Raw genomic sequence first — 26,667 nt, 5'->3', positions numbered from 1 at the left:
CTATGGTAGTAATTGATTCTTTTTGTATGTGTGTAGGGACCGATGGGCCCCATGGGACCACGAGGACCAGTTGGAGAAAGAGTAAGAGATCTTATTAGACCCCTTTCCTTAATTTTCAGCTTGAATTTATGTTTTGAAGAAGTTAAACCTAGTAACTGAATACTGAGCTCGGTCCCTCCAGTTTTCGTGATTCTGCAATTGCAGAACACAGTGCTGTTTTTAAAAAAAGCAGCTTTTTTATTATTCTTTCTATAATTTGCCGCTAAATAATAAAAAAAATACACTACTACTTCAAGTTATTGACACATCTGGGTACATTTAGTGATGTACTAAAAATGGCAAAGTCTTTTCTTTGCATTTTGTATAGACAACAATGTTGTCAAAGCAATCCCTGTTCACACAGATCCATGAAAATGACTGAAAATGCTGTATTATTCATGCCAGGCCAGTAGTTGGCGATGTCACTTTATAAAAAAAAAAACACACTACCTGTCTGAGTACATTCCTACAGACTGAACACATGCACATTGATTCGCCTTTTTGTTTATACGAGATTATAACTGTATCGTTTTCAAAAACTTTGAAACCTGTTTCCCAAAGTTTGCATTTTCAGGTCCCCAAAACGCAGTTGTGTAAATATATGGCTGAAATGCATCAAATAAAAATAACTCATTGTGGTACACTATACAAGTTATGTCAAAATGCCAGTCTTGGCAAATATTTGCTCAAACATATTTGTTTATGTCCTAAGTGAACATAAACAGTTAGGAGAAAATAAAGAAGAAGAAGAAAAAAAAAATGTTTGAAAGTTGTATGCTAAAATTTGTTTAGAATCAACAAGCTTTCAGATTTTTTTTCTGTCTTGTATGACTATTATACATAAGGCTCCTTTGAAAATTTTTGAAAAATCCTTTGATTGAATTTTTATAGGCTGTGTTTTAATTGTTAAATTAAAAAATATGAATCAAAAAGCATGTCTAATTAATTAAAATTATGAAACTATCACAATTTAACAGCAATTTCTTAAAACATTATTAAGGCCCAATGGAATTTTTTTCTTAAATTCAGTTTTATTTGTATCCAACTCTGTGTATTTTAATAACTGATTAAAAACATTAAAACATTAAACATGTATTATTTATTATTATTATTTTAATACTTGTGTTTGTACTTTTTTTGGTAAATACATTAAGGTAAATAATTTACCTGGTAATTATTTGTTTAATAATCACTTTATTAGTAGTAGTAGTGGTACTATCATTACATTAAGTAATGTATTTCTGTCACAGTTTCTTCAAGTTAAACTGAACTTTTGTTTTGACAGGTTTCTGAGAAGACATTTATGATGATAATTTTCTCAAAAGAAACAAAAAATGCTCAGGAAGTGACTCTCAGAGCAGTTCTAGAGATTGTTTATGTGTTCAAGTACTCATATATTGAGCTGGCAGAGGCTGAAATCACAGCAAACATCACGCACACTTCAATATTTGTGTAGTAAACAAAACCGCGCATCTACTTTTGATTTATTCATCCCAAATTTGTTTCACGCTATACAGTAGATTCCATTTTCATGACTGGATTCCATGATTTTGTCTGTGTTTTTTGTGTTGAGCCCTATATATGTAATTACATGATAAATTAATTAATAATTAAAAAAACACACACACACATTCAAATTTTCCATACAATTCTGGAAATTATCAACACAAAATTAGTCATTTTGGTCATTAAAAAAAAATTGTGAAATACAGGTGGGACTGTGGGTTAATATCATTATGCTAAAATCTGTTTTTGTTGGGTTTGTAGGGTCTCCCTGGTTTCCCTGGACCTGCTGGACCCGCTGTGAGTCTTTTCTACCTTTGAAAAATAATCAAATCCTTCAGTGCTAGATGTGTTTGTGTTCTGTTGACATTGTGTGGTCTTATCATTGTTTTCTTGTCTTTCTGATTGTATTTAATTGCAAAAGATGACCTTATAATGCGTTCTAAAACAAATTATTCATTTTGAAGATTTGACTTTGCTATTTTCTTTTTTTAGGGACCAGAGACTGTTGGACCTCCAGTATGTGAAAAAACTGGTCTTCTTGTGATGTGTCTCACTCTCAGCTTTTAATTTTACCTTTATACATTTTACACTGTTTAACATTATTTTATACTAATGCAGGGACCCCCAGGCAAGCCTGGTACTCCAGGAGATGAGGGAAACATCGGACCAGAGGTCAGAATTCATTTCTAAGTGCCACAATGCAATAATACACAATATGTATTAGTTATAAGAGTGTTATAAGGCTGCACTGTGCCTGCTCAGAAAATGTAATGCTCCATGAAAGTCAGACTAAATCATGCCTGCTCTGAACCACCTCAGAAGTATCAAAGTATATATTTATCATTGCTTTGTAAATGTATTTATGATCAGCCCTAAACAGTCACCTAAATGCCACTTCAGAAGAGTTTCAGTGCAACTTCTGCAGTGTAAACTTGGCATTATTTAGAGTTTTTCACATTTAATGTAACTCTTGTTGTCATAGCTATGTTGATTGCTTCTGTTGCCTGAATTTAAGTGTTCTTTATGGTATTAAATTTTCCAGGGTCCTCCTGGACCAAGAGGGGGAATTGGCCTCCCAGGACCTCCAGGCCCACCAGGACCTCCAGGAGTACCTGTAAGACTTCTGCCATTGACATATTTCAAATGCTTTCTTACTAACTTACAAGACACGACAACTGTAATAGGCTTAATTCAGTTTAGCCCACATATTTTACAGCTTTTATTTACAACAAAATGTGTACCTATACATGTATAGGATACATATACATGCATATATGGGGTGTGATTTGAAAAAAAAAAAAAAAAAAGGAAGGGGGGGGTGTCTGATGGAGAATGTCTAATTTTAATGTAGAAATATAGACAAGTGGAAACACAATGTAATTTAATATAGATGAACAGTAAATTACAGAAATGGTTGTTTAAGCTGAACTAAATTGCATTTTAAACAATTAACTTATTGACTTTGCTTTTTTTCTATTTTTTGCCCCATGAGATATTAAGATAAGTTGTTAATACGTTGTGTGACATTTTGAACACATTTCAGCATGCTTCCTGACAAATATCAGTTTTAAGTAGTAATCTCTTACTAATTTTAGTAGGCTGCTTCCAACACTAAAAATAAAATCTGTAAAGCAAGGTAAAATGAAAATCTTGAACAATTTAAAAAAATATTGTACAAATTTGTATTAGATAGATTAAATTTAATATACTAACCTTTAGTTAGTACATTAGCATACAAGTTAACAAACACTAAAAAATATAGACAAAAAGAAAGCCTTGAAGGAAATTTTGGCTTCAGGTTTGCTATAGACTTTCTCTTACACATTCAAGTTTACCACCTTTTGTACACTTTTTATACATTCTAAGACTTTTTGAGTGTTTTTGTCCCTTCTGTTAAACCTTACTTTAACCAGGTCAGGTGACTTCTGTTGGCTTTCAGAGGGTTTACAACTAATGTAGAGCTTTTATACAGATCTGTTCTGAACGCTGTAACGTTTGAGGCTTTTAAAAGGGGCTTTGCTTGAGTGTGTGTCTGAATCTAAACTATGCTGCTGTCATTCTGCTGTCTGTAGGGACCACAAGGTGCTGGGAACCCTGAGGGAAGTGGGGAGACTGTGAGTGCTTGTTAGATTTTAATAATATGCATGTTTCACAAGGACACACAGAACCTGCACATCTGCATTCAAGACATTTTCAGTACTAAAATAAAATATATATATGTATTCCAATAAGTTCTGGCAAAAACCTAGATCTTAAAACAAAAAAGATACATTATGCGACATATAGAACTTGGAAAATGTCAGCATGTACTATATCTGTTCTAGACTTTGTAGGGCTGGGATGAAAATATATAATTCTAGATTGCCATTTTGATGAAACGATATTGATTCTTAAATCTCAAGAATCACTTTTCATTTAATGTGTGAATAAAACTTTATGAAACATTTGTAGCCTGATTCCCATCCAATAAATCAGAATAAGCTTTTTGCTTTGTCCAATGATCCATGATCTTCACTTTAGAATACGGGTCCAAATTAGTAATTCCTTCTAAAGTATTTGGTCATTAATAGTGGGTTACCATGATCTTTACTTTAGAATTAATTATACATTTTGCATCATTCACATTAATTATGAACATGTATATAGTAGTTCTTAGTAGTTCTTTGGGAGATAGGAAAAAAAGAAAAAACAGTTGTTACTGATTAGCTAATAGAGCACTATTACTTACTGATTCATTAATCAGAATTTCTTGTTAGTCAATAGTTACTAGAATGTTAACAGTGCATTAGTCATTTGTTCCTGTGTAGTTATTCACTAATGACGGAACTGTATTCTAAAGTGTTACCCAAAATTCAAACAATAAATATCATTTAGCCGCTCTTCAATGTGGTGTAACAGATCGCGGTAGCGCTTCACTTCAAGCGGCATGAAAACCAGTTGTCTCTTCCTCTTTACTACAACTTATAGCACCAAATGAACATAAATAAACATCAGAAGAGATGGTAAGAAACAGTAAAGAAACAGTATAACTTACCGAACTGTATTTGGTATTTCTTTAATCGCTCAATCAGCATTTCAACTGCAGAAAGACGTCAGTGAAACAGCTTGTAAACAATGTAACGTTACATTTATTTCCAAAAAATAGTGACCATAAACTCGATAATTAGTTAGAAAAAGTTTTGCCATCCACTGTTTAAAGTTTATATTTCAACAACAATTTGGTGTAGAAACATAATAATCTTTAAAAAGTTAATATGATAAATATTTATTACATATTTTTTTATTATAAAAACTGCCTTGTGCAATTTTAATGTTTTTTTTCAAATCACTTTAAAATAAGTAATGTAGTAATATAATTGTGCGGTTTATAGCATTAGCTGATAGATTTTTAGAAAATATATTGTACCTGATTTGCTAATATGCCTAATATGCTAATACATAAATCTAATTGATCTGAGGTCAGAACTGAATTTAATCGCAAGCTTGTGCATGGAAATTTCTTTGAATCATGAAATTTGCCTGAACACCCAGCCCTAATAATTTGTCATTAGCTCATGAATAGAGTTGACAGTTTGGTTGCAGTGTCTGTTGTGCTCCCTCATCTTAAATCTTCAGTGCTCGGTTTGCATGTCTCTGGGGAGCTACAGGCTGGTTGTGTGTTATTCTTCACTTCCTGTCTGATCCTACAGTTGCTGATGAATAGACCTGATGCGATTGTGTGTCTCATTTGGTTAACAGTGCCAGACAACATGTCCAGCTGGACCGCAGGGACTGCCTGGTCTGCCAGGGATAAAGGTGAGTCCTCAACATTAAGAATTAAACTTTGGTCCAAAAAAAAAAACCCCTTAAAAATAAAAAAAAATTCCAGAAATGTAAAAGTATAATTACAAAAATGAAAATGTAAAAAATTGAAGTATTGCTTTAAATTAAAAATAAATGATTGAAAATAAACTGTAATGTTTCTTAATAGGTTCCATTTACTACTTGTTACAGAAAGACTGAATGTTCTTTCTGGAGCAGCTGTACATCATTTTGCTCACTGAAGAACATTTCTTTGGCCAAACACCAACGACTTTTCTAATGAATGAGTGTATTATTAAATTGAATCTCTCTGCCAGGGACATCGTGGTCTTCCTGGTGTGGACGGTGTGCCAGGTGCCCAAGGTGAAAAGGTAAGACTGCTTTAAAGTCTTCTTAAGAATGATAAAACCAAGAAATTCAATGCACAAGCTCTCCTGAGCTATAAATGAACAAACACCGTAGTCATTTACTTCTTTATTGACAGGGAGAGCGAGGGGCCACTGGAGAGCCAGGTCCTGCTGGACGTCCAGGAGATGATGTATGAAAACTTGCTTATTTGTTTATGCATTATGGAGTTTGATGTGTTTTCAATATTTTAATTGGAGTGATTGTGTTTACATACAATACTGACAAAGCATTATGCACAAAGCAAGAAATGACAAGGAAAAGAAATATACAATAACAAATGATATGAGTGTAGACATTTATTTATTAAAAATACTGTAATATGTACTATGATGGTATTTGATAAGCAGTAGTTGGTTTCTGAGGGTGTGCAGCTAAAATCTTTTTCACATATTATATCATTTTTGCTCATATTCCCTGCAGGGTCAGCGAGGGCCAATCGGATTCACTGGACCTCATGGTGATAAAGGAGATCGGGTAAGACTTACAGCATCTTCATCAGCAGACAAGGAAAAAGCGAGAAACCAGAGGAATGCTTACAAAGCAATATCCTCCAGCCTGATCAATGCATTAAATAAAAATTGCATTTGTTTAAAACTCAATAGAGCAAATCGAATAACGTCTGCAGCGATTGTAAAAGTGCTCTGTGAGCAGATATGCAGATATCTCTGATATGCAGAACAAAAAGCAAGTGTGGGTGTATTATAAGAGCTTGCATGTGTGTTTTATGTCTGCAGGGACCTGCTGGATTTAATGGGATCCCAGGACCCACCGGACCACCCGGATCCCCAGTACGTGAGCTGTATTTTATTGTTTTTTTTTTTTTTTTTTTTTTAAATCAAAATATTTGGTCAAAATGTTCTGAACTAAAGTCTGGTATCAAAGTAAGAGTAAATTTTAAGTCTTACTTTATGAGATGTTTATGAGAAGAGAATGCACAGCAAAGCAGCCTAGTGGAATTGTACTTTAACAGAGCTTAGATTAGAAAAATTTAAAAATACTATAAAAACTAATATAAAAAATATTTGTATATATTATTATATAGATTACTATATTATAATATATTATAATACTATAAAAAATAATATAAAGGCTTTTTATATTTTTTATCTTAAGATTTTGTTTTCTAATCTCTAATATCTAAATAGATATATAGGTACTCGAATAATGTGGGAAAAAAAGGCTTTTTATATTTTTTCACATTATTCGAATGCCTTGGATTTATGAGTATTTTGATGTTAAAAAAAAGAATTCTGCATCTGAACAGCATCAGTTTTTTGCATTTTTGAATTTATGATTTCAATTTATTTTAGGCAGGTAGGCCAGTATAAAATACATTTTATTGCATTTTACTTTTTTACTAATTTTTTTTTTTTTTTTTTTTTTTGCATTCATAAGCATAAAATCTAAATTTATTGGCTAAATCACCACTGGCAAAATGGGGGTTTAATACAAATTGGTCAGTTTTTTTTTTTAACTGTTGCTAAAGAAAACAGAGAAAAGGGGCTGTGTTGAAAAAAGGGTGGGAAACTTGAGCACCCATAATGCACCCATAAAGTCTGCTAGATAACTCGATTTACTTCATTAATAAATAAATGGGGATATCATGGTGCAGGTAATGGAAAAATAAAATGTATTGTTCATTTGATTATATTACAAACATTAACAATTCAAAGCTGATTGAAAATCAGCAAACTTGCCCTTTAAAGCTTTGTGCAAATGCAGCAAATGGGAGTCAAACTGGTCAACTAACATTTGTACAGATAATAAATTTATATATTTAGTTTTGTGATTTATATAGTTTAACATAATATTTAATAATATTAATATTTGTGTGTCCTAACAGGGTGTTGAAGGCATCAGAGGGCGACAGGGACATCCTGGGCCTAAAGGAGATGATGTGAGTTATTGCTGTCCAAACAATAATAAAATAATTTAAAGTGTTTTGTTTCTCTCTGAAGAATTCTAATGTGTTGTTTTAGGGTGCGATTGGAGCTCCGGGAGAGAAGGGAGCTGCTGGAGCCAAGGGAGACACTGTGAGTGACTGATTGATCAGCTCTCAGTAGATTTATGCTCAAAATGACCTTCATAATTTGGCAGAGCTGTAATGAGTATGAAACTGTACTGGAAGAGTTATCTGAAATGTCAGCTTTAATGATGATGAAGATTGTTTATTTATAGGGTGAACCAGGAAAGCATGGATCTGATGGAGAACCAGGAATTCCAGGAGAGAAGGTGAGTTATGATGATGATTTTCATGGTGATGCATGAAAATCAGAAATTATATTTGTACCTTGTACCACAAATTCAGTTTTAATGATGCTGATTTTTACCCATTTTTATTATAAAAATGCATATTGCTTTGTGACAAAATGATGATTCTTATATCTGCCTTGTTAAAAAATGATTTAAAAAAAATAAAGAATTTGAGATTTAGCTGTTGTCTTGACAGGGAGAGCCTGGTCTGCCCGGAGCCATTGGTGTCAGAGGAATTGTGGGAATTCCAGTGAGTTAATCAGCATGTGCATGTGTGCTTTTACTGAAATGACTCTCAGAGCTGCTGCTGTTACTCTGAATGCTATTACAGCAAATGAGGGTTTTTCCTACTATACAGTAAATACTAAATTTACATGAGGGTGCGTGGTACTGACACCAGCAAACTTAAAATGAGGAGATTTTCACTTGTTTGTAATCTGCAACTCACCTTGGCTGAACAATGCTGCATCTCAAATTTAGGGTTTGCCAGGAAAACAGGGACTCGTGGGGCCTGCAGGCCAAAAGGTAAAACTTCATTTACATGAATAGTAATATATGCTAAATTTTATTTAAATTGTAAAACAGTGATGCACTACAAGCAATCGCTTTTTTTACAGGGTGAAATTGGCGCTGTAGGACCGACTGGTCCAGTTGGGCTTCCTGGTAAAGATGTGAGTATTATGATATTAGCTTTTTGTGTGTCTCTTTGTATATACATTCATTTAACCCTTGTGCAACCTTTTGGACATTTTTGTCCTTTTCAGTTTTGTTTTTTTTTTAATCATTTTGCCTGTGTTATTGCCAGTTGCATAAATTTTGGCACAGGTGTGTTTTTTATTGGAACTTTACTATTTTACCCCCATTTCCTTTAATAAATCTATTTTGCACCAGGTACAAAAAAAAATAGTTCCTCTCAGGACCTTAAGGACAAAAATGTCCCAACTGTTATTTTTAATCATAGTGCCATTTAACTGTAAAATGATGCAATTTTTGTTAAAAGACTTTCATTCTGTTGGCAAGGCTTCAAAATTTAATTTTTTACTATTTTTTTTTACCAGATGGTGCCATTGTTTTCAGGTTTGGCCTATAAAGGAAATATTCACTTTATTCCTGTCTTCTGCTTATTATAGAGCCAATTGGATAAATAATGCAGCTATATTTGTGTGGGTGTGTTGGTATAGATGTCAAAGTATGGTTTGTATGTGTGTTATAAAAAAAATTGTTTGTGTGCTTGTAATATTTGGGAGAGTAAAACTCTCATCTAATGGGGAAAATTTGGTACTGCGCCCAAACAAAATCTTACTGAAACTTTGGAACACAACTTGTTTAGATTCGTGGCTTTGATTTTTTTTTTTTTTTTTTTTTTTTTTTTTTTTTTAGAGTTCAACATTTTATATAAAATATTGTTCATAAATCATTTTAAACCTTTTTAACTTTTTTTTGTTTCACTTTTTAACCTTTTTTAACTTCAACAATACTTTAAAATGAGATTTTAAATTAAAGTCTGTGCTCCCAATCTTAAAATTTTTATGACAGTTTTTTGACACAGACATTTTTGTCCACTATGGACCTATGTGTAACTTTTTTATTGACGCACAAGGGTTAAGATATTGTTATATTTTGTTATATGTTCATTTTATATATAGGGACCCACTGGACCCTCAGGAGAAGATGGAACTCCAGGAGCCAAAGGAGCCACTGTAATAAAAGCATAATTCAAACATACAGTTTATTTATTTATTTTTAATGTAATACAGTTAACAGAAATTTCTTAAAAATGGGTTTAATTAATTAAGAAACTTCTTTCCTTAGGGTGAAACAGGAAAACAGGGTCCAGTCGGCCCAATGGGCCCTCAAGGAATCCAGGTGGGTTGGACAAATGGATAAACCTGTTGGTCTGATTATGGGTCTTAATGGTTGCGTCCCAATTTGCATACTTATACTATGCACCAAACATATGTACTTTGCTGGCTATGGAAAATATGGTACTTGTGAGCAAGTAGCAAGTTAGTGTGTAAGTTAAAAAAATATATATTATTGATACCACCTTTGGTTGCATACATTTGAATTTAAGTTTTAGCATTTAGCAAAATAGTGAATTTAGTACACCATGTAGTTTTTCTTTATCATCTAAATATATGATCAAAATGTTCTGAATTGAAGTCTGGTATCAAAATACAGAGATTTTATTTTTTCAGATGTTTGTGAGAAGAGAATGTACAGCAAACCAGCCTAGTGGAAATGTGTTTTTTAATTCGATATTGAATATTAAATTTAGTTCAAACTTTAAATTCAATAATGCTGTTTTGAAAAAAGAGAAAGGCTTCAGTTCGCTCAAATGTTGCATGTACTGCAAAAAAAATATATCTTCCACAGAGCTTTTGTATCTAAACATCCTTAGTTAAGCTACTTCAGATGCAAACTAAGCATATAAAGTCTTATTTTCTGAACAACTAACCACAATAAAATGAGTTCATGCTTAAAAATAATGAGGATGGAGGAATGAAAACAAGTTTATTTATTTATTTATTTCCCTTTTAAATAAGTTTATTTAAAATAGTGAAGCATTTGTATACCATACAGTTATTCCTTTTATCTTTCCTTGGTTTTAAAAAGTCTATATTTTCTCTGAAAAAACCTGCAGTCTCTGTTAGACGGTATGGATTAATATTAGCTAAAATGCATGCAGTCATGCACCCTTTGCAACCCATTTTCAAAATTTTACGTGACGTATTAATACTAATTGTGCATGCTATTTAGAACAGATATAGCGTGCACTTTGGGACACGACACGTTTATATAATAACAGACAAATCCAATGGCTATTCACACCATTTCCCATTTTTTTCGCATAATTACAGTACATGCGTGACTAATAAAAGGTAATTATTTAGTGAAGTGCAGTCAGTTGCGCATTGTTATTGTAATTCATTATCTGCACTACTTCCGCAGGGAGATAAAGGTGACCAAGGACTCATGGGCCCTCGTGGAATCAAGGGTCACACGGGTCATAAAGGAGACCAGGTGTGTTCATTGTAATAATCATAACATGGGAATGTATTATTGCTTGCTGTGTGTGTATAATCATGTCTTTTTTCTTTTTTTAGGGCCCGATGGGTCCCGTCGGTCCCAAAGGAAGTGAGGTAAATTAGAAAGTACTCAGTGACCATTTAGATTCCTGCTGCTTCCTGCATTTGTATAAGCACCTCATAATTTTATTTTTCTCTTTCATTGCTCTACAGGGAGATCCAGGTGTTGCAGGAGAACCAGGCGTGAAGGGTGATCAGGTTCGCAATATTTATAGCCGCATACCTGTCACACCCTCTAATTATGATATTTCAGTATGTGTACAGTAGTGTGATGGTTTTTAATAATGGTTTACAGGGGCCTCCGGGTATTTCTGGAATCAAGGGCGAGGTAAGCGTGCCATCCTTCATAAACACTCATATTTTTGGAGTTTTAGGTTGTAAGGGTGTTGGGGAAAGTTACTTTTAAAAATAATGTCTTACAATATTTTTTAAAAAAGTAACTAATAATGTTACTTAGTTACTTTTTATGGAAAGTAATGTGTTACATTACTTTTGCATTACTTTTTAAATCTTGGCTGGGCTTGCTTGTTTGTTTTATATATATTTTTGGCAAATGTAAAAGCCCTTTCACACCAAAAGTTAAATGAATTACACTCACGCTGAAGGTAAAGTAAATTCATATCTGTACAGTAGAACACAAGAAGGTTCAACACTCTTAAGCAATTAAAAAAAAAGCACAAATGTTAGCTTATCTAAAGTAATTATTACTTATTAGCCTTATTAGCATGGTTGAATTGGATCAGTGAAGGTCATCAGCAAAGACACTTGTTAATAATATGGGATTAAATACATAAAGGATTTTTGTGTTATTTAACACATTTAATTATTGCACGTTTGCTTTATATTCTAAATTTGCAGTTCACCGAGATGTGTAAATGCATGTTCACATTTAGTCTCGAACTACATTACACTGTACTAGTTACTTGGAAAAAGTAACTAGTGTTACTCCAACACTGGACCCCCCCAAAAAATAATTTTCAAATCTATTTATATATAAAATAAATCAATAATAGATTTAAAAATAAAATAATTTATTTCATAAAAAAATTTATATGAAATAAATTATTTATATAAATTTCATCAATTAATTATATAAAAATTGGTGCTGCAACTAATATATATATATTTATATGTGTGTGTCTGTGCGTGTGTGTGTGTATGTATATAATAAATCAATAATAGGTATAAAAATAAAATTATTTATTTCGTAATAGATTTTTTAAAAATTAATTATATAAATTTCAGAAATTATTTATATAAAAATTGTGGCTGCAACTAATGTAAAACTAATGTAAAAACTTTTTTTTAAATTGGTCTGTTAATACTTTAGTTAACTTGCCAACAAATAATAACTTCTGCCATTAATTGTTTAATATTTTTTTTAAAGATTTTCTCAATAAAAACACTTGTTAATAAATACATTGTAGCAGACCCCCCCAAAAAATCATTTTCATATCTATTCATATATAAAATAAATCAATAATAGGTTTAAAAATTGAATTATTTATTTAATAATTTTTTATATAAAAATCGGGGCTGTTTTTTCCCCTCGATTTGTCAATTAACCATTATGTTTACAGTTAAAAATAATATACTATTTTCTGAGTAGTCTGTTAATCCTTTAGTTAATAAAGTTATTTGCCAACAAATAATAACTTCTGCCATTAATTGTTTAATGTTTTGTTTAAAGATTTTCTCAGTAAAAAAAAAATGTTAATAAACACTTAAATTGTAGCATACCCCAAAAAATCTGTTTCAAATCTATTTATATATAAAACAAATCAATAATAAAATAATTTAATTAATAAATTTTCATAAATTATTTCATAAATTATTTATATAAAAATTGGGGCTGCAACTAATGTTTTTTTTCCCTCGATTTGTTAATTAACCATTATTTTTACAGTTAAAAATAATAACATATTTTCTGATTAGTCTGTTAATCCTTTAGTTAACTTGCCAACAAATAATAACTTCTGCCATTAATATTTTATTGAAAGATTTTCTCTATAAAAACACTTGTTAATAAACACTTAAATTAACTTTAGAGAGAGAGAGAGAGAGAGAGAGAGAGATGCAACAAATCAATAAATGTAAAAATATTTTAAAAAATCCTTTAAATTCTAAATGGATAATAATAAAAAATTTTATGCCATTAATTGTTTTTGTTCAAACATTTTCTCATAAAAGGTTTAAGAAAAGAAAAAAAAAAAAAAAAGAGTATTATACATTATATCACTTCAAACCAGTGTTGCCAAATCTACGGTTTTCCCGCAGAATTGGGTTCCTTTAATACTGTTGCCGCAGGGTTTTTTTTTTTTTTTTGTGAAAACCTGGCAACCCTCCTTCAAACTTAAAAATCTAGTAAATCTAGTGTTTGTTGTACGTTGTTCTTATTCTTTGTTTCATCTAAGCGTGGAGAGAAAGGCCAGAGAGGAGCTACAGGAGCTGATGGTCGTCCAGGACAGCCGGGTCATGAGGGTCTGACCGGACCACAGGGAGCCAGAGGTCTGGAGGGGGAACGAGGACTAACAGGAGCCCCTGGTCCCAGAGGTCTACCTGTGAGTACCTTGCTTTATGACATTGTTCATTTTTGACTGTACAGAAATGTTTGCTGTGCATTTGTTGCTGATGTTGCTCTCAAATTGCATTCAATAGGGGCCCAAGACGAGTGACGAGAAGATCCGAGAGATTTGTTCAGCTGTTGTTGAAGGCATGACTTATTAGTTTTTAATCACACCAACGTCAACTTTATTTTTCTTTGTAAATGGCAACTAAAGTATAACATTGTATTGTTCCAAACAGAACATTTAGATGCTTACAAGAAGGAAGTAGCTAAGAAGCCTCTGGCCATTGGAGCCCCTGGAACTCCAGGACCCATGGGACCACCTGGACCTCCAGGACCATCAGGTCCTGCTGGAGAAACCGGACCCAGAGGAATCATGGGCCCCAAGGGGCCTCAAGGATACTACGGTCTTCCTGGAAAACCAGGAGCCAAAGGTATGTTGACTCTCACTTCCTCTGATGGTTCCAAACCATATATCACTGTATTAGTTCTCTGCTGTCAGCTGAAGCTCTGGAGGATGCAGTGAACACAGTTAATGCTGACATCTTTGATTGCAAACATCTTGATTTGTTTTTTATTGCCTATGAATTTTCAAGATTAAACACTATGAAATATTTAGTTAAGCTTCAGCTGCTTCATGCTAATATGTAACAGCTGAAGTCTCAGTCTAGATTGTTTGATGGTTGACTAATAGTCCAACAACAGACTAAAGTCGGGTTTTAGATTTTTATGCTTTAAATGGCATGAAATTTATTCCATATCCTGTTTTCCATACATGATGCATTCTCTCATTTCACCTGCAGCTTTAGCTATTGCATAGCGCCTTATGTTTTTAAATGTCTTGTGCCATTAGTTTTGCATTTTTAAGATGCTGTGAAATTAATTTTCTAGCAAAATTACCATGGATAATCCATGTTTTAGTGAAAACTATGATAATTGTGTGCAAATTTGGCCTATTTTGCACTAGTGTAGAACTAGTTTAAAGATGTACTATGTATACCAGGGGTGCCCAACCCTGTTCGTTGAGATCTACCTTCCTGTAGAGTTTAGTTCCAACCCTGATCAAACACACCTGTCTGTAATTATCCAGTGCTACTGAAGTAGATCCTAATTAGTTTTTTTCCAGGTGTGTTTGATCAGGGTTGGAGCTGAACTCTGCAGGAAGGTAGATCTCCAGGAACAGGGTTGAGCACCCCTGATATATACCAATATATGGTCAATACTGCTATTAGTCTTTCAACACTGTAATGAAAAAAAAAAAAAAAAAAATCCAACATAAAAGAGGTGTGTGTGTGTGTGTGTGTGTATCAAGGTTATTATTACATATCCTTGGAAATAAAATTAATTAGAACTTTACAAATACATTACTGAAGTAAATTAAAATTATTATTTTAGCTAGCTGTCAAAGCAACATTTTTCATTTTCATGTAGATTAACTTTATATACTCAAACAGCTTGAAATTAAAACTGAAATTAAGATGAATAAAAATTATATAGATATTTTTTAAATATTTTTTTAAAAGATTTTAAAATGACAAAAACGGAATAAAATAGTTAAATCTTAAACTAAAATTAAAATGAAAACAGGAAATGTACAAACCAAAACTAAAATAAAAATTTTTTTTTTTTTTTAAAATATAGATGGATGGATAGATTTATAAAAATGTAATTTATGAAAATAACAAAAAATGCAAACTAAAACAAAACTAAACTAAAAAAAATATTTTAAGATAGATAGATAGATAGATAGATAGATAAACAGATGATAGATATAGATTTATAAAAATGACACTGATGAAAATAACAAAAATACAATAAAATAGCTAAAACTTAACCTAAAATTAAAATGAAAACAGAAAATATAAAAACAAACAATGGAAAAAATGGTAGATAGATAGATAGATAGATAGATTTTTTTAATACAGACTAAAACTAAAATAAAAATTACTATATATATATATATATACACACATACATACAAAATGTATAAAATTAATATAATAAAATTAATAATAATAATAAATGAAAAATAAAAGCCTAGTGATACTAATACAATAATGATGATTTTAATATTTTATAATATAATGTATAATAATTTGTAATTATAAATATTATTATATAAATTCTATAATACACAGTGCATCCTTAATGCTTACTAGTCATTACTTACTAACTACTAGATTTTGAATAGATGGGTAGTAGTAGTAGGTAATAACATTTGTAAAAAGCCTCTTTGGCACTCCACTTAATGCTAATGGTGTTTGCTATACTTCCTTAATATCACATAATGTGCTTAAATGAATACCCCTGCAAGAATCAGCTGTTTGTATGATTTTTCATAAGTGGATTTTGCCTGAGGCTAAAACTGCGAGCCCACATTGATTTCCATCAGTTGCTGGTCATTGAAGGGTAACAGCCTCCAGAATGTTTAGCACTGCAGTCCTTTTGTCCTCACAAGCGGAGGCTGTTGTACAGTGAGTGCAGTCTGCGCTAATTGCCAGCGAGCCGAGGAGGAATGCTACGCTTGCTAATGAGACAGAGATTGAGAAGCAATAACAGGATAATTAGAAAAGCCCCCAACAGCATCTCAATCTACCTCAATTATTTCTGCAGAACCTCTAAGGATGTGAACATGTTTATTGAAGTTTATAAATGCAGGAAACATTCTAGCATTCTCTCAACATTTGTGCCTAGCAGGGCTTTTGAAGGTGTAAATGTCAACAGTCTCAGAGTTTTCCTACATCACTTATAAGAGCTTTAAATATAAGAATTTGGCCATCAATTCCAGTCGACTACAGGCCAGAGACTGAGGTGTGATTGCAGCACTTTTGTGTTCAGTACTACATTAGGTATTCGTGCTAGCACAGCACCATGAAACCACTGCCATTTTTTATGGCCAAACAAGCACACCTCCTTTCTAACCAAATGATGAAACGCTCCAGATTCAGATACTATTCAGCACTATTAAAATTACAGGATTACCAGATAGAAAAGAAAAAGAAAGCTGAGAATTAGCTTACGTAGAAGGGATGTTTGTCTATGTTCTACTAATAGAAAATCATTGGTTTAAAAAAAAAAAAAAAAAACATTATTATATATGATTTTTTTTTTTTTAGTAATCAATGTAAATTCACATTAAATTCAAAATGTTTTGAATTGAATTTTATCAGATTATGACTGCAATCTATTTTGATTTACTAACAAAAAATATATTTTGTTTTACTGTTTTGTTTCTGACATTAAAGACATTTACCAAAGATTTATATTTCAAATCTAAATTATATATATATATATATATATATATATATATATATATATATATATATATATATATATATATATATATATATATACACTACCGTTCAAAAGTTTGGGGTCAGTAAGACTTGTAATAGTCTTTAAAGAAGTCTCTTATGCTCATCAAGGCTGCATTTATTTGATTAAAAATATAGAAAAAAAAAACAGTAATATTGCAAAATGTTTTTACAATATAAAATGATGTTTTTTATTTTAACATACTTTAAAATAGAATTTTTTCTGTGATGAAAAGCTGAATTTTTATCAGCTGTTACTCCAGTCTTAAGTGTCACATGATCCTTCAGAAATCATTCTAATATGCGGATTTATTATTGAAATGATCAATGTTGGATAATATCAACAGTTGTGCTGCCAAATATTTTTTGGAACCTGTGATTTTTTTTTTTTTTTCAGGATTCTTTCAAGAAAAACAAGTTTAAAAAGTACAGTGTTTATTCAAAATATAAATATTTTATAACAATGTAAATTATTTATTAATAAACTTTTAATTATTAACTTAATACATCCTTGGTGAATAAAAATATTAATTTCTTAAAAAAAAAAAAAAAAGAAAAGAAAAGAAACAATAAAAATGTACTGACCCCAAACTTTTGAACGGTAGTGTATATGTATATGTATGTGTGTGTGTGTGTGTGTGTGTGTATGTGTGTAAATATATACAGTGTAAATGACATGGGATGATACATGAAATAATGTATTTAATTTAATTTAAAAATTGTTGTGCCATACTGTAAGATTAATTTTTCTGTTTATGTATTTGTGTAGGTGATGCAGGACAAAAAGGTGATAAGGGAGATAATGGAATTGGAATTCCAGGAATTCCTGGAGAACCCGGACCTCAAGGTACGAAACACTAAACCTCAGCTTTCTGCAAATCATATTTTACCATAATTTGAAAAGATAACTAATGAGTCATTGTGAAGACCCAATTAAAAAAAAAATGTACTCAAATTCTCACATTGACATTTTCAAAATTCTACCAGGACCAGCTGGCAAGCCTGGCATCGGTAAGGACGGTCAAGACGGTGCCAGAGGAGAGGCTGGAGTGCCTGGAACCCCAGGAACCCCTGGAGCCAGAGGACCTCCGGGCACCCCTGGTCTTTGTGATCCTTCAAACTGCTTTAGGCCTCAACCTCTTTACCTGGTAGGCGGGAAGAAGTCCGTCAATATCAAGGGTCCATGAACAGAAACCTTCTAGAAACCTTCATCACGGTCATTATCAGGCAGTCCATTTCCGACAAACTTGAAGAGACTTCAGGTGGCGAGCAGACGGTGAGAGAAACGTGACAAATGTCTAGAGACATACAGATGCAGCGGACCCCATTCATTTGATTTATTCTTGTACCTTGTACATAAACTAGAAGAAAATGTGTTTGTTCTTTCAGATGGTTTACAGTAAATGGCAGATAAATAAATTAATTGGAAATCGATGTTTCAGTTCTTGAGCCACAAACTGGTATAATCGATTCGTTTCACACAACTACATGCCATGGAATTGCAAGTATTTTTAAAATATTTTTTCATAAAATGTGATTGTAAAGACAGACTTTAGACATGGTGCCAGACATTAAGCTACGCCAAAAGACGACAGTGTGATCCAACAACAGGGCTTCTTGAAATAAAAGCCTTTCACCACCATGCTACCTGCGTGCGACGGTTTATTTCAACCTAGGTTTCTGTCACCCTACTTGTAGATAAGATCCCCATATTATACAATTAAATGCAGAGCTGTCCTTTGTTGATGGATCAGGAGGCCTGATTGTTACATTAAGTGCTGGTAAGTAACTGATTACATGTAATCTGGATTACATAAAATTCCAAAAATAAAGTACTTGTGTTTAGATTACATTTTAAGAAACTCCTAATCAGATTACATTACCTTTTTGTTTTTTGTTTTTTTATAGATTACATAACACTACTCATTCAATGACAGTAAATTATTTTATTCATTTGTGCTAATTCATGTATTTATGCACATTCATTGCAAATCGATTCCATGCGTCGATTTGTTGCTTTTGGTTTAGTTACGTCAGTTAATAGTCACAAAGTAATTCTACGTTTACTGTTCAAGTGTTTTTATTTTAAATTAGTTGGTTGTCCACTACATATTTTAAGGTCATTTTCAACACAATTACAGATACAGATTGACAAAAGGAATGATTCCAGAATGATGATTTAATTGGCACATAATTATTTAAGGTTCAATACACCCTTAAGCTTCATGCACAGCATCTATATATTGTCAGCTATAACAGAAAATAATTTCCACTTATATAGGGTTTCAATACAAGTGTCGTTGAAAGTAACAACATTTTCCATAGAATTCCTTAATGGACAAATAAGGGCTTTGCACAAATGGTGGTAAGTGATTTTAGCGGAAAAAAAAAATATTGTAGGTCATCTGTACAGTTCATTACTGTAATAATTATAAAGGTAATTCAAATAAATAATATTTATAAAAAAAAAAAGCTCCTAGAACATTAAAAGCATAACATTGGGGTCTTAAAAGGCTTAGCCATATAGCAATTAAGAATTACAGATATCACTGCTTTTCCACAATGCAAACTTGTAAATTCATTACTGAAGAACTGTATATTATGGAAGCCCGTTTCTGCCCCGAAATAAAAAAAAAAAACAACTTACAATCAGACTTTTTTTTTTTTTTTTGCATGATACAAACGTGCAATTCTGAGAAATAAACTTGCAGTTCTGAAAAATAAATTCAGAATGGCAACATATAAACTCACAATTGCATGTTGTAAAGTCATTTGAGATATAGTCACAATTCTGAGAAATAAAATCGTAATTCTGAAAAATAAAGTTGTAATTATGAGAAATAAAGTCAGAATTGCAAGATACAAAAACACAATTGCGTATTAAGTCAGAGTTGTGAGATATAAAGTTGCAATTCTGAGACATAAACTTGCAATTGAGAAATAAAGTCAGAATTGCAAGATGTAAACTCGCAATTGTGTGGTATAAATTCAGATTTCTGAGATCACAAAAGTCACAATTTTGAGAAATAAAGTCAGAATTGCAAGATACAAACTCGCTATTGCGAGTTGGCGATATAAACTTGCAATTCGGAGAAACAAACTTGCAATTTGGAGATATAAAGTCAATTCGGAGAAATAAAGTCAGAACTGTGAGAGAAACTCGCAATTCTGAGAAATAAACTTGAAATTCTGTGAAATAAAGTCAGAATTGCAGGATATAAACTCGTAATTGCATGTTATAAAACCACAATTCTGAGAAATAGTTAGAATTTCAGGATACAAATTCACAATTCCATAAAATAAAAGTCAGAGCTGTCAACTCGGGGAAATAAAGTCAGAATTGCGAGATAAAATGTGCAATTCTGAGAAATAAAGTCAGAATTGCAGGATACAAACTCACAATTGAGTATCATGACGTCAGAGTTGTGAGCTATAAATAAATAATAAATTTCCGATTTGACGAAATAAAGTTACTATTTGGAGGAAAAAAAACAGTAAGAATTGCGAGATGCAAACTTGCAATTGTGTTTTATAAGAGTTGTGAAATATAAACTTGCAATTCTGAGAAATAAAGTCACAGTTAGGAGAAATTAAGTCAGAATTGCAAGATACAAACTCGCTATTCTGAAAAACTCAGTTTTGAGAAACAGACTTGCAATTCTGAGAAATAAAGTTGCAATTGGTAGAAAAAGTCAGAATTGCAAGATATAAACTTTTATGTGTTATAAAGTCAGAACTGAGATACAAACTCATAAATCTGAGAAATAAAGTCATAAAACTTGTAATTGCATGTTATAAACTCAGAATTGAGATATAAACTTGCAATTCTGAAAAATAAAGTCGCAATTCTGAAAAATAAAGTCGCAATTCTGAAAAATAAAGTCTTATAAGATATAAACTCATAAATCTGAGAAATAAAGTTCAGAGTAATACAGTCAGAATTGTAAGATATAAATTTCCAGTTGCATGTTATGAAGTCAGAATCTGCAAGACATAGGCCTGGTTTTACAGACCCGTCTGTGAACCCAGGAGTTCAAGTCACAGTTCAGATTTTTTTTTTTTTTTTTTTTTTTTAATCTACCAGAATTGTTTGTATCTCACAATTCTGACTTTTTTTTTTCTCAGTATTCTGAGATATAAACACAATTGTGAGTTATAAAGTCAAATTTTTAGGGGAAAAAACATTCTCAGAATTGCGAGTTTATATCTCACAGTTCAGCAATTGAGGGAAAAAAAAATACCATTTTGTTACCTTTAAGTTTTTTTTTTTGTTTGTTTGTTTGTTTGTTTGTTTGTTTTTCCACAATAACAGCCCAGTCCTAGAAAATGGACCTGATCCAGTCTTTATTAACACACATGCTCTCCCACACACATACACATCATACATCAACCTAATTAAGATTAACTGTAGCACCAGAGAATCAGTATTAACAAGTAGATTATACCATGCATAAATTATACTATTTTACATCACCTGCACCTGTAGTTCATTAGAATAATTTAATGCAAATTGATATGGAAAAACAAATACAGTCATTATCGGCTAGAAGAAGCCAAACTAACAGGAGGATACAAAGTCAAAAAGCAACTATATTTGAATAAAGTGGAGGAGAACATGATAGCAATGCTGATAGCGAGTACTTCTTTGGCTTGCGTCGAAAAAAATAAGCAGCACCATTCATTTACATAAATTTGCATCAGTAATAAGCTCAGCTTTTCAAAATACATCACCAAAACATCATCTCTTGAATGTGACGCTTGAAGGCAGGGCAAAGATGGACAAACAATAAAAAAAATCTGAAGTCTTTTTTTTAATCAAGTGTGTATATAATACTAATTACTAAGAGCTTTATCATTGTGATTAAATAAGAAGGTAAACAACGAGCCTGTACAGGATCACATCTGGTTTTTGCATTAAAATTGATATTTAAATCTTTCTTATCTACTGATGATGCTTAAGTTATTTCAGCCATTTTGGCAATTTTTAAATTCAACACATGACCTATCTCTAAAACCTTGCACTGCAAAGACAGCCAACATGAACATAACAGAAAAAAGGCTTAAAAAGAAAAAAAAAAAAAAAAGAAATCTATCCTGATAGAGACACCTATCTATCAGGTAAGTATAGGGATAGAATAAAACAATAAAGTAAAATAAAAAAAAGAAATAGTTTTATATTATTTTATTTTACGTCATTGGTCTAGTTTTATATTTTATTTTACTTTATTATTAAACTAGAATAATAAAATAAAATAAAATAAAATATAAAACTAGACCAATGATGTAAAATAAAATAATAAAATAAAAAGTGAAATAATAAAATAAAAAAGTAAAATAAAATAATAAAATAAAATAAAATAAAAAGTAATATAAATTAAAATAAGAAAGTGAAATATAAAACTAAAATAATAAAGTAAAATAAAATATAAAAGTCAAATAATAAAGTCAAATAAAATAATAAAATAAAAATAAAATAAGTCAAATAAAATATATAACTAAAATAATAAAATAAAATAAAATAAAAAGTAAAATAAAATAATAAAATAAAATAAAAAGTATTAGCTTTTTCCATTCCAAAAAAAAAAAAGAAAAGAACCTGATGAAATTCCACAAAGAAGTGGTTAGAGTTATTTAATTAAAAAACTTATGCAATAATACTGAAAATTCTTTTCAAGGATATCATGATTTCAAGGGAAAACAAATAACAGATCTTAAAGAAAAAAAACATTGTGGCAACAAGGCTGAAAAGATTCTTTTAGATACTACAATTTCAGTCAAGCACACTCAAAAACAACTAAACGCTCAAAAGCCTTCTGACATCAATCTATTCTTGACCTCACTGAAGTTACAATGCTTGTCAATTGAAGATGAATTGCATCCCGGTTTGTGGGCTAAAGAAAAGAGTTCATTTTGAAGCAGTCTTTTCTCTTTCAACAGCTTTAATTGGCTCACAGGGGAGCAATCTGCAGGATCGATCCATCTGAACGCTTTAGCGACACAAGCGATAGTACTGCTTTAACTAGGACTTGGTGTTCCCGAACCTTCATAATGACAAAGGCAATGGTGTTTGAAGAAGAGTGCTACACAAAACTATTACAAATGCATTATAAGAGGCGTCAGTCGTGTATTTATGCAGCGACAGCCTTTTTCGGGTAATTGTTTTTATGACAAACCACCCGTGTTAAACAGGCACTAAACTGAGCAGCTGCCTTCAGTCATCACATGATCCAAAATGAAAAAACAGCCAGATGCATAGCTACAAAAGAGATGTATTTTACAAAAAAAGACTAAAAAGAGCAGAAATGCATTTCTCCATCACCTCCAGGACCTCTAATGATCCTTATTGAGGTATCCTATTGATGCGTGGAAAAGCATCCCACTGTGTTTTTTCCCAGAGCAACGGAGTGTTTCATCAATAAAACTCAAGTAGACAATTTAGACAGACTTTAAAAGAACATCCTGACCTGCTACAGACATCGCTAACAATGGATTGACTCTGCGATTACCGATCGATGATCTCAGTAAACGCCATGTGGGCAGCACAACCTCGATTGTCATCATCAGATCACGGTCGGGGTAGTGAATGTCTTTCTTTTATAACACAAATTCTCATCCTGTTACACAAGTAAATAACCTTGTACAAGTGAGCTTGACGTTGAGCTTAATCTTACTAACTACTCACCCACCCCTCCTCTAATAATAATAAAAAAAAAAATCATAACCAACTCTGACCGGCAGGACACTAGTGGGCTTTTCACACTTAAAACTGTTAACCAAGGGCCATTTTTAACCCTGGGTTAGTAAGATTCACACTATAGTGGTTTAGCAGTCAATCCTGGGTAATCGGTTTGTAGAGGTTTAACATTCTACATTAGTAAAATCTGGGTTAACGTTTTTATTTGTATATATATTAGTGCTCTCAAGCAATTAATCGCGATTAATCGCATCCAAAATAAAAGTTATTGTTTACATATATATATATATGTGTGTGTGTGTGTGTACTGTGTATATATATATATATATATATATATGTAAATATACACACATGCATGTATATATTCAGGAAAAATGTTATGTTTATATATTAAAAATTCAGGACTGTTAAACGATTAATCATGATTAATTGCATACAAAATAAAAGTCTGAGTTTGCCTGATATATGTGTGTGTACTGTGTGTAATTATTATTATATATAAATAAAACTGTTTTGTACATAAATAACATTTCTCTTAAATATATGCATTCATTTGTGTGTATTTATGTATACATAATAATTACACACAGTACACACACATATATTAGGCAAACTCTTTATTTTGTATGCGATTAATCGCGTGATGACAGCCCTAATAAAAATATTTATATGTAATATCGATTATATAAATATACACATGTAAATTATTTTCAAAATATATACTGTATGTGTGTGTACATACATAATAAATATACACAGTACACACATATGTAAACAAAAAATATTTTGGATGCAATTAATTGCGATTAATCATTTGACAGCACTAATATATGAGGTTAAAATACTTTGATTGGGCAAGTACAGTACACATTATTTTAATATTAAACTTTTAGCAAGTTTAACTATCTTTCAGACACTGAAACTAAAAAAATAATACACTTCATAGTTTAAGCACTCTGTGATTAATGGACAAGGATTTTTATTAAATGTGAACTTAATTTATGAATAATTCTGAACAATTTGTGAACCAGGGGAAAAATCTAAAAAAAAAAAAAAATTAAATAAAAAAAAAAACTAAATTTAATGACAAAATTTTAATTCAATTAATTAAAAAAGTTTATTTAAAATTTGTATACTTACTGTAGAACAAAAATTCCAGGATTTCTTAAAGTCTGGCAATCAGGAAAAAATTATACATATATTTTATATATTATTTATTTTTTATTGATTATCATTTTTCCTAGCTGTAGGGTATCTCAACAAATTTCCATTAAGTCTTGCATAGCATTATTTCAACTTTTTATACATTTAGGACCACTATTCAGTGTCACTCCTGCTCGAGCTAGACTTCATAACCCAGAGTTAAAAGTGCTAATGCTACATGCTAACACCTTTTCAAAACTAAAGTGTGAAACGTTGCTTAACCCAGGAATAAAACTGGCCTTCACTCTGGGTTCAAGAACATATTAGCTGTAGTGAAAAGCCTATGACAAACACACACATATAAACACACACACACACACACATTCACTCACCCCTCAGACTCTGTAGTTCTCCTGATGTTAAAGAACATGTTCTTGGCTTACTGAATGTCCAAGTTCATAAATAGGTGTATTAAGTCCCCTTGACGTTTTTGGTGTGAGGTCTTGATGCCAGACTGGCGTAGTAGGCACATTGTGAGGGGTCACACTGCCCTGGCGGTCCAGGAGGTCCGGGCTGACCGTGTGGACCAGGATTACCAGGCTCTCCCTGAGCGCCTGCAGCTCCAGGAAGACCATCTTTTCCGTATCCCGGCATACCTGCAGGACCTGTGGTGCAAATACTGTCTCAGCTGATGTTCACCATTCCAACAATCACAAAGAAATGTCCAAGTCACAATTTATGCAAAAATAATAAAGAGTAGAATGGTCTTGTAAATAGGAATTAATTTTCTAATTAGAATTTAAAACTGTACTAGATTTAATCAAAATTGTTAACATGAAAATAAGTAAATAAATAAATAAAATATGACCATTATGTATAAATCATAATTTAATTTGATAAATAACTAAACGTAAATGTAAATATGAAATGAAGAATAAGAAACAATAATAATAATAAAAACAGAACTAAAGGTACTACATATATAAAATTAGGACTTATTTATAAGATCATTTTACTCTTTTTTTTGCATTACAACATTATTCAGATTTTAAGTACATTTTTCCCCAAAATCCTCCTTTCAGTAATGCAAGAAATATCATATTTTTATTATTATAATGTGGGAGAAAAAAATCTTATTCTCCGGTAAAATTATATATTTTTGAAATCTAAAAGTAATTAAATTTGTTAAAGTAATGTAAGCATAAATTAAAGACAATACAAAAATACTATCATGATCTATAAATATTTTATAATTTAAAATAAAGAAAAAATAAAAAACAAAAATACATTCTGTATTATATAAAATCAAGACCTATTGTTTGGACCATTTTACTCTTTTGCATTTTGCCATTTATAAATAATTTTTTAAGTTTAAATGCAGCTTCAGAGGGCTCTAAACAATCCCAGCCAAGGAAGAAGGGTCTTGTCTAGCGAAACGATCGATTATTTTCTAAAAATCTCCTCCAACTTTAAAATCGTCCTACATCTCTGCAGAAGTACCGACCCACTGTTTACAAAGTGAACGTGCAAAGAAAATGTAACACCCTTTACAAAAAAGGTAAAACAAGGTTAAAAAAATAAATGAAAAAAAAAGAGATCTTGACCTACCTTTACTGTCAAGAATGTTTTATATTTTTAACACATTTCTCCCCCAAATCCCCATTAAATAATTAAACGAATGAATATTTAAAAAAAAAATCAAATTTCTGAAATATTTTTAAAATATTCTTATGTTAAAACATTAGTATTAAAGATGGATACTGATGTCAGTGCAGTCTTTAAGGTCATAAAATAGACTTCCTTTCCATTACAAAAATTATTTTTTTTTTCCATCCTGTATTCCAGTTCTTGACA

General features: G+C 31.5%; 2 protein-coding genes across 3 annotated transcripts in view; one reads left to right on the top strand and one right to left on the bottom strand.

The window, feature by feature from the left end:
• LOC127181485 (collagen alpha-1(IX) chain) overlaps positions 1-18,576 on the top strand; it is a 42,383-nt gene extending 23,807 nt beyond the window's left edge. The window contains exons 11-38 of the mRNA XM_051136252.1: positions 37-81; positions 1,807-1,842; positions 2,038-2,061; positions 2,164-2,217; positions 2,588-2,659; positions 3,618-3,659; positions 5,284-5,340; positions 5,664-5,717; positions 5,831-5,884; positions 6,175-6,228; positions 6,489-6,542; positions 7,598-7,651; positions 7,734-7,787; positions 7,933-7,986; positions 8,204-8,257; positions 8,488-8,532; positions 8,625-8,678; positions 9,654-9,707; positions 9,820-9,873; positions 10,960-11,031; positions 11,115-11,150; positions 11,250-11,294; positions 11,392-11,424; positions 13,511-13,657; positions 13,755-13,809; positions 13,902-14,096; positions 17,746-17,823; positions 17,964-18,576. Of these exons, the coding sequence (XP_050992209.1) occupies positions 37-81; positions 1,807-1,842; positions 2,038-2,061; positions 2,164-2,217; positions 2,588-2,659; positions 3,618-3,659; positions 5,284-5,340; positions 5,664-5,717; positions 5,831-5,884; positions 6,175-6,228; positions 6,489-6,542; positions 7,598-7,651; positions 7,734-7,787; positions 7,933-7,986; positions 8,204-8,257; positions 8,488-8,532; positions 8,625-8,678; positions 9,654-9,707; positions 9,820-9,873; positions 10,960-11,031; positions 11,115-11,150; positions 11,250-11,294; positions 11,392-11,424; positions 13,511-13,657; positions 13,755-13,809; positions 13,902-14,096; positions 17,746-17,823; positions 17,964-18,163 (1,830 nt within the window). The 3' untranslated portion in view covers positions 18,164-18,576. The remainder of the gene's footprint in view (positions 1-36; positions 82-1,806; positions 1,843-2,037; positions 2,062-2,163; positions 2,218-2,587; positions 2,660-3,617; positions 3,660-5,283; positions 5,341-5,663; positions 5,718-5,830; positions 5,885-6,174; positions 6,229-6,488; positions 6,543-7,597; positions 7,652-7,733; positions 7,788-7,932; positions 7,987-8,203; positions 8,258-8,487; positions 8,533-8,624; positions 8,679-9,653; positions 9,708-9,819; positions 9,874-10,959; positions 11,032-11,114; positions 11,151-11,249; positions 11,295-11,391; positions 11,425-13,510; positions 13,658-13,754; positions 13,810-13,901; positions 14,097-17,745; positions 17,824-17,963) is intronic.
• Positions 18,577-21,248: 2,672 nt separating this feature from the next.
• The window catches only part of col22a1 (collagen, type XXII, alpha 1), a 66,942-nt gene continuing 61,523 nt past the window's right edge, over positions 21,249-26,667 (bottom strand). Inside the window, exon 65 of one of the 2 annotated variants that reach the window (XM_051137612.1) lies at positions 21,249-25,478. In XM_051137612.1, coding sequence (XP_050993569.1) covers positions 25,285-25,478 — 194 coding nt within the window. In that variant the 3' untranslated portion in view covers positions 21,249-25,284. The remainder of the gene's footprint in view (positions 25,479-26,667) is intronic. The other variant, XM_051137613.1, reaches the window with a different exon arrangement.

The sequence above is a fragment of the Labeo rohita genome, chromosome 19, assembly GCF_022985175.1.
Source record: "Labeo rohita strain BAU-BD-2019 chromosome 19, IGBB_LRoh.1.0, whole genome shotgun sequence".
NCBI lineage: Eukaryota > Metazoa > Chordata > Actinopteri > Cypriniformes > Cyprinidae > Labeo > Labeo rohita.
This window is presented reverse-complemented; position numbering and strand designations above follow the sequence as displayed.